Here is a 12,991-nt window from a genome sequence, read left to right on the forward strand (position 1 = left end):
TCCAAGGTGGATGGTGATATTTAACTACAGAAAATACTAAAATAATAAGGGACTATATCACAAAATAAGACATCCATGCACTATGGCATTTTTTTCCCATTACCTTAGTTGGTTTTTTTTGCATTTTGCTTCATTTTTTAATTTTTTAAAATTATTTTATTGGTGCATTGTAGTCATACATCTTTTTTTTGTGTGTGTGTGTGGTACTGGGTGTGTAATCCAGAGGCTTTCTACCTCAGGGCTATACTCCCAGACCTATTTTCTATTTTATTTGGAAACAGGGTCTCACTAAGTTGCTGAGAGCCTCACTAAGTAGCTGAGGCTGGCTTCGAACCTGCGCGATCCTCCTGTCTCAGCCTCCCAAGCGCGGGAATTACAAGCATGCGCCACCACGGCCGGCATAGTCATACATCTTAATGGGGTACAAGATGGTGAAGGCATGCATACACATATCACTCATTTAGCCTTTTCCCAAGTCCTACCCCATTCCCTCCCCACTCCCTCCTTCTTATATTTGGCTTAGTGATTGACTTTGATATGTTTATGAATGTACAAAAATTTCCTAATGCACTATGGTATTTTAATTTAAGTAGCACCAAAGTTACTAGATACACCATGTAAGTTACCTTTTCTCTCTTTACTAAGTAACAAGCATGATATTAAATATTAAGTTTTTCTGAGGATACAGAAAACTGTCTTGGTTACATATAAAAAAGTATGTATATATACAAAAATATATAAAAAGTATATATATATATACAGAAAAACAACATTCAATATCATGCTTCTTAATTGGTATATAAATAGTTAAATTATTGTTTAGAAAACTTAAAAATCTGCCTCATATCATGTTTTCACCTTCACACATTTAAACAAACAATCCACATTTAAACAAACAAAAAAAAAATCTCAGGATCAGAAGGTTTCTAAAACCTGATCCTCAGGATAAAAAAGCATTTCAGATGTAGATTTATTTTCAGTGAAGGCAAAACTATAACCTATCTATTATATTCAATTCCTGTGTCATTATGCATTATTACACACACACACACACACACACACACACACACACACACACTTTTGTGTGTGGGGGTTTGAGGATGGAACCCAGGGGCATTCAACCTCTGAGCTACACCCCCAGCCCTATTTTTTATTCCTTATTTTGAAACCAGGTCTCACTGAGTTGCAAAGGGCCTCACTAAGTAGCTGAGGCTGTACACAAACTGCAATCCTCGGGTCTCAGCCTCCTGAATGCTGGGATTACAAGCATGCGCCACCACGCCAGACTTATTATTCTCATTTTAGATTAAGTACCTTTTAAAATTTTATTGGGGAATTGTAATCATGCACCTTGATGGGGTACAGTTTGGAAGAGGCATACATGCACACATCACTCACTGCACGCACTGCACATCACTCATGCACACATAGGAATTAGGCTGTTTCCCTCTCCCCCTTCCTATCTCCCTCCCTTAGGTTGCCTTCTTCACTCATCTAAGATTTCTCCTTCTTTGACTGGAGGGCCTGTTCCCATATTCTACTTAGCTTCTGCATATTAGGGAGAACATCTGACTTTTCACTTTTTGTAAGTGACTAATTTCACTTAGCATAATGTTCTCCAATTCTTGCAAATGACATTATTTTGTTCTTTTTTATGGCTGAGTAAAATTCCATTCTGTACATAACTCAAAGCTTTGTAATTCATTCATCTATGGGTGGACATCTTGTCTGGTTCCATAGTTGGGCAATTGTGAACTACGCAGCATTGATATGCATGCATTCATCTCGTAGTTTGTTTTCCATTCTTTTGGGTAGATAGCTAGGGTCATATGGTAGGTTCATTCCCATTCTTCTGAGGATCCTCCATACTGTTTTCCATAGTAGTTGCATTATTTGCAATCCTACCAACAATATATCAGAGTTCCTACTTCTCCACATCCTTGCGAGCATTTGTTGTTGTGTTTTTAATGACTGCTATTCTAATTAGGGCTAAGTGAAATTCCAAGGTAGTTTTGATTTGCATCTCTCTGATTGGGAATGAGGTTGAACATTTTCTTGTACATTTACTGGCCATTTGTATTCCTTTTTTGTGAAGTGTCTCCTTAGTTCACTTGCCCATTTTATGATTGGGTTGCTTTTTTTAGCAGTGAGTTTCTTGAGTTCTTGTATATTCTAGATTTTAGTCTTCTATCAGAGGAATAGCTGGCAAAAAATCTTCTCCCATTCTGTTGGCTCTCTGTTGAGGTTCTTGATAATTTTTTTTGCTGCACAGAAGCTCTTTGGTGCATTATAATTATATATCACAGTGAGATTCAAAGTGATACCTTCATATATTCACACATCACTTGATGTATTTACCTCTGTATCCCACCCCACTCCCCTTACCTACCCCGTACAAGTTAGTGAGATCGGTAATGATGCCGTTATATATTTTATATGTGAACATAGCATTATTTGAACTGCTTCCTTCCTCAACTGTCCTTTTCCTCTCTCTACTTCAGATCCCCAAGTCCTACCCATTATTCTATTGGTTTCTCTTTTCGTTTTTCTGAAGTCCCTTTTGTCTTTTGTTTTCTCTCCAGCTTCCACATATGAGAGAAGACATAAAATCCTTGACTTTCTAAGATTCTTTGATCTCACTTGGCATAATATTTTCTAGTTCTATACCCTTTCATCCAAATGACAATATACATTAAATCTGAGTGACTAAAAGCATGTTTGAGGGACACAGATGAACAAAATTAGTCTCTGAATTTTGATGTACATAAACTCCATTAAGTATTATTCTGACAATGTTGATTCCAACTGAAATGTTATGAGCACTCTTACAAGTGCTAACATACCTTAGTTAGTATTTATCTCGTTAGAGTGGAATATAGAAAAGCAGACATTTAAAAATATTTTCACTAAAATGTCTGCATTTTTTCACAAGGAGAAGTATTGATCTCTGCTTTTCTTGATGCCTTAAATATTCACTGGTCATTCTGCAGACATACAGACTATAGATAAGTATTCTCTAAACTGTGGTCTTGTAGCTTTTTTTTTTTTTTTAACACAGCCACTAAAATATCTCCTATTTTTATGACTTGGATGACTATAGTGAGTTAGATAACTATGACTTACAGGTTGCTTAGAACTATAGCAATTATTACAGAACAGCTGTATCTCCCTGACTTGCCTCAACTATGTGGGAACAAGTGCTGGGATCTCTAACTTTAGAAAAATGGTAAGAAGTTTAGGAACTGTAAAATATTTACCTCACAACTCTTCTGATCCTGGGCAAGTTTGAATCCTTTCTTCCCATCACAATAGCAAGTATAACCTCCAGGGTAATTGACACAAAGTTGAGCACACATGTTCTCAAAGCATTCATCTACATCTAAGGTTAAAAAGAGAATACAAATCTTACTAGCTCCTAAATGTTCAATCTAATAGGCAGAAGGATATTCCAATTTTAGTATGACATAATTGATAATAATAGATCCTTAAAGAAAGAAATGTTCAATATTATAGCAATTCATATTGAATACTTAATATAGAAATTTAAATGAGCTACAAGTATAGTTTTTATTTATTTATATACCCCAAACAAATTTATAATTTTTAGTAATAATAGTGCAACAATGATAAAAAATTTTCTCATTTTTGAATTTGAAGAAAAATTTTTGAGCCTCAATTGTCTTTTCTGATTATATTAATTTCCTTGTGATTACATCCCAATTATTTGCTTTCAAGAAAAGGAAAGAGATAAGGAAGATGAGAAGAAACCAAGATAGGGAAAGAAAGGGAAGGAGAGAAAAAATGATTTTTAACTAACTGAAAGTGAACACAATGAGAGATTAAATGACAATATAAAAATCTTTGACTTCTCAATGCATTAATTAAAGGTGGAAATAAATACCCTTTAACATTTTCATTGGATATTCAATTCTGGTTTTTGAAAATACTCAAATTCATTATCTCACATAAAGTCTCAAAAAAAGACTTTCAGTTAGATCCTTACAGTTAGTGCTCCCCCAAATACTCTAAAGTTGTATCAATATTAAGTAATACGTAGATATTTTAAAAATATGTTATTCATCGAATAATACTACAACATAGGTGTTAAAACTGGCTAAAGAAAAATCTGCAAATATCTAGGGTTTACCACCGAAATTCCTATCTGAATTGGTAAGATAGTAGAAATGCTATGTGGGGAGAATATTTTGGTCAGTGTGTAAGAAAGTAAGACAAAAACTTCAGGAGAGCATATGTGGTTGAAAAAAGTATTCTAAAATTATTGTCAATTTAGGCAAATTCATAGAGATGGAAAAATAGGTTAGAGGCCATCAGGAGTTAGATTTAATAAGATAAATAATAAGAAAAAACTTTTTGTTTAATGATTACAGAGTTTATGTTTGGACTGAAGAACTAGTCTTAGCAAGACACAGTACTGATGGCTGCATGAAAGTGAGACTTTAACTAATACCACTGAAGTCTACACTTGGGTGATACAAGGCTACATCGCATTTCATGCATATGTTTACACAGTTGAAAATTATTATTGATTTGATTATTTTTAGCTATGGTATTAAGTTCATTTTTGAAATTTTAACATTTAAACATGGGTTTGAAATAATATGCCTATCATTACTTAAACCACCACCACCACAATACTTCTAATTATGTTTAAGCTACATGAAGCACATGTGGCAAAGCTATTCCAAACAAAGAGAAGAAGAGTAGTCACTCCAGGAAACGCCCAGATCCATAGGCAGTGACATCACCAATCAGTACTCCTCAGCTTTCCAGGGCTCAGTTATCATTTGGTTATGATAACAGAATTTATTTTTTGCATTTGGAATAAGTGACAAATATGCACTGAAAAGCTTAGAATAAATCTAACAATTTTAACCAAGCTCATTGTTTTACTTCCGTAATTTAAACTCATCTTCCACGCATATATATGAGATTTGTGTGAGTTATTGGGTTTTTGTTTGTTTGTTTTCTTGCTTTCAGATTAAAATTTTCTTTACCTTTGGATGTTATTGAAATGATTTGAAAATATGTCTATCTTGCTTTTATGACCAATGGAGGCCTCCAACTCATACATTTAAAGAGACAATTGGAACAAATAGCAATCAATCTGAAGACCATGTGCCTTAGATACTTTAATCTGGAAGGAAGCCAAAGATCACCAAGTTTACCAAGATATATAAAATATTAAAAATTATGATTGTTGGTGTGAAACAAAACCACTGCTTTCAAATATCAACTCAGGGTTCATGTCCACCCCTCCACCATCAGCAATGCTAGCACCATTCTACCTTCACAAGACTCTGATACGGGGCTGTATCTATATCCTTCAGGACATTCACATGCATAGTCTCCTGGGAGATTCTTGCACACAGCTGTGCCACAAACACTTGGCTTTATAGAGCATTCATCCACATCTATAAATGAAACCAACATATTAAAAAAGAACATTTCGCCAACATCAGAATATGTTAACAGAACTTTGATTTGTATTTGCTGGATTAATATATTCAATAATATTATAGACGAGTTTTAGAAGAAAATTTGATATCATTTTATTTTAGCTCACTAAATATTATTTCTTTACATAAGTTTATAAAAATTTTGACTGAAAACTGTGAGTTTCCTTTATTCTATGTTAAGAAAAGAAGTAAAAAGGCCTTCCTTTAGTCATTTTCTTAAATACCAGGTTAAAGTACAAAAATAAATGAAAAAACAGATTAAAGTATATTCTTAATATTTTTAAGTGTACATCTAATACATATTTCCAAGCTGGGTGTGATGGTGCACACTTATAATCCCAGTTCATGGGAGGCTGAACCAGGAGGGTCACAGGATTGAGGATAGCCTTAGATTGAGTATGGGCTCAATTTGTTTATTTATTTATTTATTTATTTATTTATATTTATTTTGGTGGTACTGGGGTTCCTGGAAGCCCTTCTACCTCCGGACTACACTGCCAGACCTATTTTTACATTTTTATTTGGAAACCGGGTCTCCTAAGCCAGCGCACGCAGCTGGCTTCGAACCTGCACTATCCTCCTGTCTCTGCCTCCCAAGCGTGGGGATTACAAGCGTGCGCCACCATGCCCGGCAATAATTTATAAAGATATGGTTAATCCAATATAAATTGTAGTGCCAAATTAATATTCAAAAATTTCAGATGCATTTATTATATTATACAATGGAGCAGGAAACAAAATAGTGATTGCAACTAGTTACTAGATAAGCATATATGAAGAAAGCACAACAAGTAAAAGAAATAGTTCCATTCCATAGAGATGTGATTGTTAGTAAAATTTTCTCATCTGTTCCTGTTGGAGAAAGACAAATTCAGAAAGCAAAATACACTTTCTACTCTAAAACTTGGTAAAATTTTTTCCCACAGCTGAATAGCCAAAATTTCAAATATTAATCTATTTAAAATTACTTGCACAAAGTAATGGAATATTATCCCTTGTGATAAAGAAATTTTTCTGTATCTTGACTGCATCAATGTCAATATTCTAAGTGTGATATTATACTATAATATTTAAATGCTACCAATGATAGAGAATAGGTGGAAGGTACCTGTATCTGTTTCATATTATTTCTTACAAGTTAATGTTCATCCTTAATATAAAATAAAGGTTTTAATATTTAAAGAGTTGTAAAATACATGTTTTCAAAAGAAAGTAATAACATATGATTAAAATTTGGTTTGGGGCATATTTCAGGGAAATAATATAAATCATGTGAATTTAGGTTACAGCACATTGATTTTATTACTCCACACTGCCATCTAATACCTGTTGAAAAGTTTTATTCTTTCATATTTAGGCAACTTGATCCCACACATATCCATATCTTGGCAAAGTTTCCATTGTAATAATTGTATACATATTTTTCTAAAAGCTGAGTTACCTATTTCTAATATATCATGGACAAAACTATACAAATAAAAAATATAAAAATACACCAGGGACACTTTTGTTTTATACTTTTACTAGTGCAGCATAGCCTCCCATCATAATGTAGTTTACAGTGAGAGTGGCATCCATGCACACAGCATTTGGTGGGCTTTCCCTCTGATCCCTCCCCAACCCCCCCTTCTCCATATATGATATTGAGATCAGTATTGGTATTCTCATCTAAGTACATAATGTCGATGGAAATGCTTCCTTCATTAATTCTCTTTCCACTCAAACCCACCAGACCACCATCCAAAGTCCCTCTTGTATCTAGATTACTCCCTAGCTTTCACATAATAGAGATAACATATAACCCCTCACTTTCTGTGACTGGCTAATCTCATATAACATAATGTTTTCCAGAGCCATCCATTTCTGAAAATGACAATTTTTTTCTTAATTGTTGAGTAGAATTCCACTGTGTGTATATTCCCTAATTTTGTAAACTATTTATCTGTTGGTAGATACCCAGGTTGGTTCCATAATTTTGCTATTATAAATTTTGCTGATCTAAACATGGATATGCATATATTAGTATAACACTCCGATTTTAGTCCTTTTGGAAAGACACCCGGGGTGGTATAGCTGGATCATATGGTGGATCCATTCTCAGTTTTCTGAGGAATTTCCACACTGACCTATATCGTGGCTGCACTAATTTGCGATCTCACCAATAGAATAGTTCATATTTCCCCACATCTTCACCAGTATTTATTGCTTGTAAATGTGTGTATGAATGTGTTTTAATAAGATAGGATTAAACGTAATTTAAAAAGTTATAAATACTTTAGAAAAACTGACTATTCAAGTATTCAAAGAAAGAAATAGCAGTGGGTATTATCTATTTATATAATGTATGTGGTATCCAGAATTTTAATAGTTTTCTATAAGTATTGTTGTAATGAGACTATTATTCTAAATATCCAAACTTTCTTACCTGACTCTTTAGCAGATAATATATATGGTCACAAAATGGACAATGGTTAAGAATAAATTAATATATATGCAGTTCATTTCAGAGCTATTCAACTGCACTTTAATATTATGGTAAACTATATAATACTAACTAATGCCATGCGGCAGTGATGGCAGATAATTTCTTGAGTATGAATACAATTTAGGGATTTATCAGATATAAATCAAGTATTGAATAATAAAACTTTACATTTTAACTTAATTAAATATTTTAGTATTTTAAACCTCTTAACAAAAGAGGAAGAAGGAAGGAAGAAAGGAGAAATAAGTATAGTAAAAAGAAAAGAAAAGAAAAGAAAAGAAAAGAAAAGAAAAGAAAAGAAAAGAAAACTTTGTCAGTGTTTCCAGTTTCTAAAGGCAAAAATTGACTCCAGGCTGTGAAATGGTTTTAGTTATACACATACCTGGTATGGATATTTGAAGATTTATTACAATAGTATAAGCAGTCAAACAGAAAGAATAGTATACAAATAGAAAAAAGTCCAATTGGGGGGGAGCAGGAAAACAAAAGAAAATTATACACTAGTAAAATGATTTGTATAGGACTAAATTGAGAGGGATTGTGTAGGTCTGAATTAACAAAAAAGACTATGAACAATGATGTCATCTTAAATATACATAGAGAAGCACAGATCTTCATCTTTCCCAAAACCTCAATGGAAAATGAGGTGCAAAATGAAGAATTGATATTGGAAATCAGAAGGGTTTCTACTGGATTATACTTCAAAAATTCTGAAAAGAAAAGATAAACTGGACTAAGGATTGTAATGGTTTTCTTACATAGCTGTTTATCCATGAAAAAAGATAACTATTCTTGTTATCAGTATTATAAACTAAAAACATTCCCAAAGTATCACAAGTTTTCAAGGTGAATTAAAAAAAAAAACCCTACATTTATTATGAGCATGCATGACCAGAGTTTTCCAGGAATTTTCTGAGGAAATTATCTAACTGAATTTTGTTGTGAAACAGTAAATAAACTTTAATTCTTCTTTCTGGCTCTTACCTTTACATTCTCTTTTGTTTGAAAGCAGATTAAAACCATTTCTACAGGAACAGCGGTAACTTCCAGGTGTATTATCACAAATCTGGCTGCAACCTCCATTTAAATTTGAGGTATCTCTGCATTCATTGATATCTACAAAGAAGAAATAAAGTTATTTTTAAAGGAATATAAACTTCAGAGAAATTTTCATGTGGCCAGGCCAGATAAGCCAGGTGGTTAATTATACATACCAAATTCACATCTATCTCCTTGCCAACCTGATTTACAAATGCAAGTGAACTTAGCTTGGCCATCTTTGCAGCTCAGATATCCATCTTCATTGCATGGCAGAGGATTACACTGGTCTGGAATAGCTGAAAGAAATATGCATATATTTAATTTTTACCTTATGGCATGGTAAAATGAAATTATTTGCTCTTTAGTAGAAGTATTTTGCATGAAGCCTATAACCAATAAAAATTTATAACTCCTTACATCAAAAATACTTTTTTATGAAAAAGTAAGTCCAACAACTAAACTTTACAATTATTTTATAAAATGATACTGCTCTCATGCTATAAATATATGCAACATTTTATAACTATAACACATATATTCAAATATATTATCTTATTTGATTTTTAAAACAATCCCATAAATAAGGCAGATCGAAGAAAATACTCTGGGTATTAATAAGAAAAGAAACTAGGATTCCTAGTTTGGGCTATGATGAAGTACAAGGGGGCTTTCTTCACATCTTAATTAAGTAGAAATTTGGACAAAATAAATGAAATAGAGGTTTTTAAACATTGAACAACAGTAACAGAAAACTGATTTTTTTTGGGGGGGTGGTACTGGGGTTCCTGGAAGCCCTTCTGCCTCCGGGCTACACTCCCAGACCTATTTTATATTTTTATGTGGAAACAGGGTCTTTTAAACCAGCATGGCTAGCTTCGAACCTGCGCGATCCTCCTGTCTCCACCTCCCAAGCGCCGGGATTACAAGCGTGCGCCACCACACCCAGCAGAAAACTGATTTTTAAGAGAAAGTAAACAAACATGACTAACCCTACAATTGCATCAGATTTCTTCCTGGAGACAGTTTCCCTGCCACAATGCAGAAACTCAAATAGAGTCTCATAGTCTCAACAAGTTGACAGTACAAATATTAGAGTTTGGAAGGGCAGAGTAGAAGTTTTTGGTCAGCGAGTACACTAAAAACTGAGAGAGGGAGAGGAAGGGGATAAAGGAAAACAGAAAAGCTGATGAGAGAGGGGAAGGGAAGGAAGAGAGAAGTGAAGAGAAGATGAGATCTAGGGTCCTGGGCTGAAGAACAACTTGCATAGGACAATTCTCAGCTCTCAAGCAGGGCTAACTGAATATCTAATGGTACAGAAGGCATCAGATAGAAACATCACAAGGTTGTAGCCATGTCCTTAGGATTAACTGAGGTTCGTGTTAATGGTTCCTCTAGGAAGCCCTAATGCAGCTTCAAATCAAGCTACAAAAGAATTTCTTTTAACTTATTCCAAATTTCTTAGCTAGTGACAGAACAAAATCAAATCTTATTTGTAGAAGATAAAACCCAGAACTCAACAACATAAACTGACTACTTCTTTCCCCTGTCTTAGAAAGCTTAGTATTTTGCCTGGCGTGGTGGCGCACGCTTGTAATCCCCGCGCTTGGGAGGCGGAGACATGAGGATCACACAGGTTCAAACCCAGCCGCGCTGGCTTAAGAGACCCTGTTTCCAAATTAAAAAGTATAAAAATAGGTCTGGGAGTGTAGCCCGGAAGTAGAAGGGTTTCCAGGAACCCCAGTACCACAAAAAAAGAAAGAAAGGAAAAAAGAAAGAAAGAAAGAAAGAAAGAAAGAAAGAAAGAAAGAAAGAAAGAAGAAAAAGCATAGTATTTTGCTGCCAGTTGTCCAGTGTCTAAAGATTGTGGTTTCATTTACTTTACCAGAATTCTGCTTATTAAAGGAAGAAGGGAAATCTGGTCCCTCTTATTCCATCTTAACCCAAATTAGAAGTTCCAAATCCTTTTTCCTATTGCTATGAGAGTAGTACTGTTTGTTCTATCCAGTATATAATCACAAATAACAAGCCAGGAATCCAAAGAAGTAGGAAAATATGACCTACAACCAAGAAAAAAATCCATGATAGAAATATATCCAGGAGTAAGAGAGATCATAGAACAACCAAAAAATCAATCACTGTAACGGTTATGAATGCATTTCATATGTTACAGTAGAAAACACAAGCATGATGAAGTAAAAGAAAATAGAAGGCCTGTAACAGAGCCAAAAAGTACCTATGGACATAAAAAATACAATATATAAAATGAAAATTGTATATGTTAGGAATAAAAGTAAGTTATATATGGCAGAAGGAAAAGAGTGAAACTTTAAGGCACAGACACTATAAAAAATTGAAATATAGAAAAACAACATAAAACCAGAACATCAATAACTTATTGAAAAATATCAAGTGGCCTAGCATATATGTTATTAAATTCCTGGGAGAAGAAGATAGAGAGCTGAGAAAAAGAAAAAAATGAGAAAATAATGCCAAATATCCTTGATAAATAATTTTCCAAGTTTGATCAAAACTATAAACCTATAGATTAAAGAAGCTCAACAAAACCTAAGAACAATTAGCTTAAAAATGTCACTTAAATTTCAATAAAACCAGTGACAAAAAGAAACTTTAAAAGCAGGGAAAAACACATGGCATATACATAGGAGAAAAAGCCAGGAATAACAGCAAATTTCTAATGACTCTGTAATGGGGAGATCTTTATTGTAGTGTAGTGAAACAGGATCACTCTTGGCATTTGTTAACCCAGTGGAAAAAATGTAATACAGGATAGTACAGAGATTATAATGACCTCCACCAGACTTACACAATAAGAAACATTAGAAGAAGTGCTTCAGATAGAAGAAAATGTTGTCATTTGGAAATCTGGATTTATATAAGAGAATATGGAGTGACAAAATAAATGAGGAGGCTATAAATATATTTTCTCACTTATTAATCCATTTGTAAATTAACACATAATATTGCGTATAATGTGTAACATTAAAGTGTAAGACAGAAACAGCACCAATAATAATAACAAACAGAGAGCCATATGTGGTGGCATATGTCTATAGTCCTAGCTTCTTGGTAGGCTAAGGTATGAGGACACTATGTTCAAGGCCAGCCCTAGTAACTTATCAAGACCTTGTCTCAAAACATAAAAGGGCTAGGTATGTAGCTCAGGGTTAGACCACCCCTTGGCTTCAATCCCCAGGATTGCAAGAAAAAAAGAAAAAAAGGAATTATAATTTCATTATTGTAAGTTTCTGACACAATTGAAAGAAAAGAGCAAAAGTTTAAGTGGTACAATTAATAAGCAAATAGTAGAGATAAATGGAACAAATCCTCCAAAATAAAATTAATACATATTATTAGAGAAGGAAGAGGAAAAAAGCGCATATGGAATCAGCACATTAAACCCCACTCTATCACTGGTCTATGGTCTAAGACTCCCAGTAAAAGAAAGAGATAGTGAGGTTGGATAAAATGGTGAGAACCAACTTAAAATAGAAACACACAGACATCTTAAAAGTTAATAGAAAATAAACCACTAAAACATTAATCAAAAGATCATCCGAGTGACTATATTAACATAAAATAAAGTGATTTTTGAAAAAGGAGTATTTACCAGAGAAAGATATTTTAAAAGTATAAGGCAAAACTCAATTCTAGTGCTCTATTTTCTTCAAAAAAAAAGATATAGTACTTTATCATAATCTTAAGTGATATACACACTACATTCTTTATGTATTTGGTGTCGCTCTGCTCTAGAAAGACACTGCAGTGGTCCTTTGGTTCTTAAACATTTACACACCTGCTTCTTGGTTGCTTTTCTAGTCAACTCTATAAGTTTTTTCCAGCCTTCTGATAAAACACACTACTTAGAGGATATTTCTGTTGATAAATCAATAAGTAACCAAACCAAAACTAAAATTTTAAAAAAGGGTCTTCATAAGTGAGTTTTGAAAAATAGTAATAAATTGGGTAT

At 33.6% G+C, this 12,991-nt stretch overlaps 1 protein-coding gene across 1 annotated transcript in view; it reads right to left on the reverse strand.

Moving 5' to 3' along the window:
- The window catches only part of PROS1 (protein S), a gene marked incomplete at its 3' end in the record, with an annotated part of 76,174 nt that overhangs the window by 24,014 nt on the left and 39,169 nt on the right, over nucleotides 1-12,991 (reverse strand). Inside the window, exons 5-8 of the mRNA XM_080696352.1 lie at nucleotides 9,177-9,299; nucleotides 8,947-9,078; nucleotides 5,307-5,432; nucleotides 3,258-3,379 (exon numbers count right to left, since the gene is read on the reverse strand). Coding sequence (XP_080552478.1) covers nucleotides 3,258-3,379; nucleotides 5,307-5,432; nucleotides 8,947-9,078; nucleotides 9,177-9,299 — 503 coding nt within the window. The remainder of the gene's footprint in view (nucleotides 1-3,257; nucleotides 3,380-5,306; nucleotides 5,433-8,946; nucleotides 9,079-9,176; nucleotides 9,300-12,991) is intronic.

Source organism: Muscardinus avellanarius (assembly GCF_963383645.1).
Source record: "Muscardinus avellanarius genome assembly, chromosome: 5".
Classification (NCBI taxonomy): Eukaryota; Metazoa; Chordata; class Mammalia; order Rodentia; family Gliridae; genus Muscardinus; species Muscardinus avellanarius.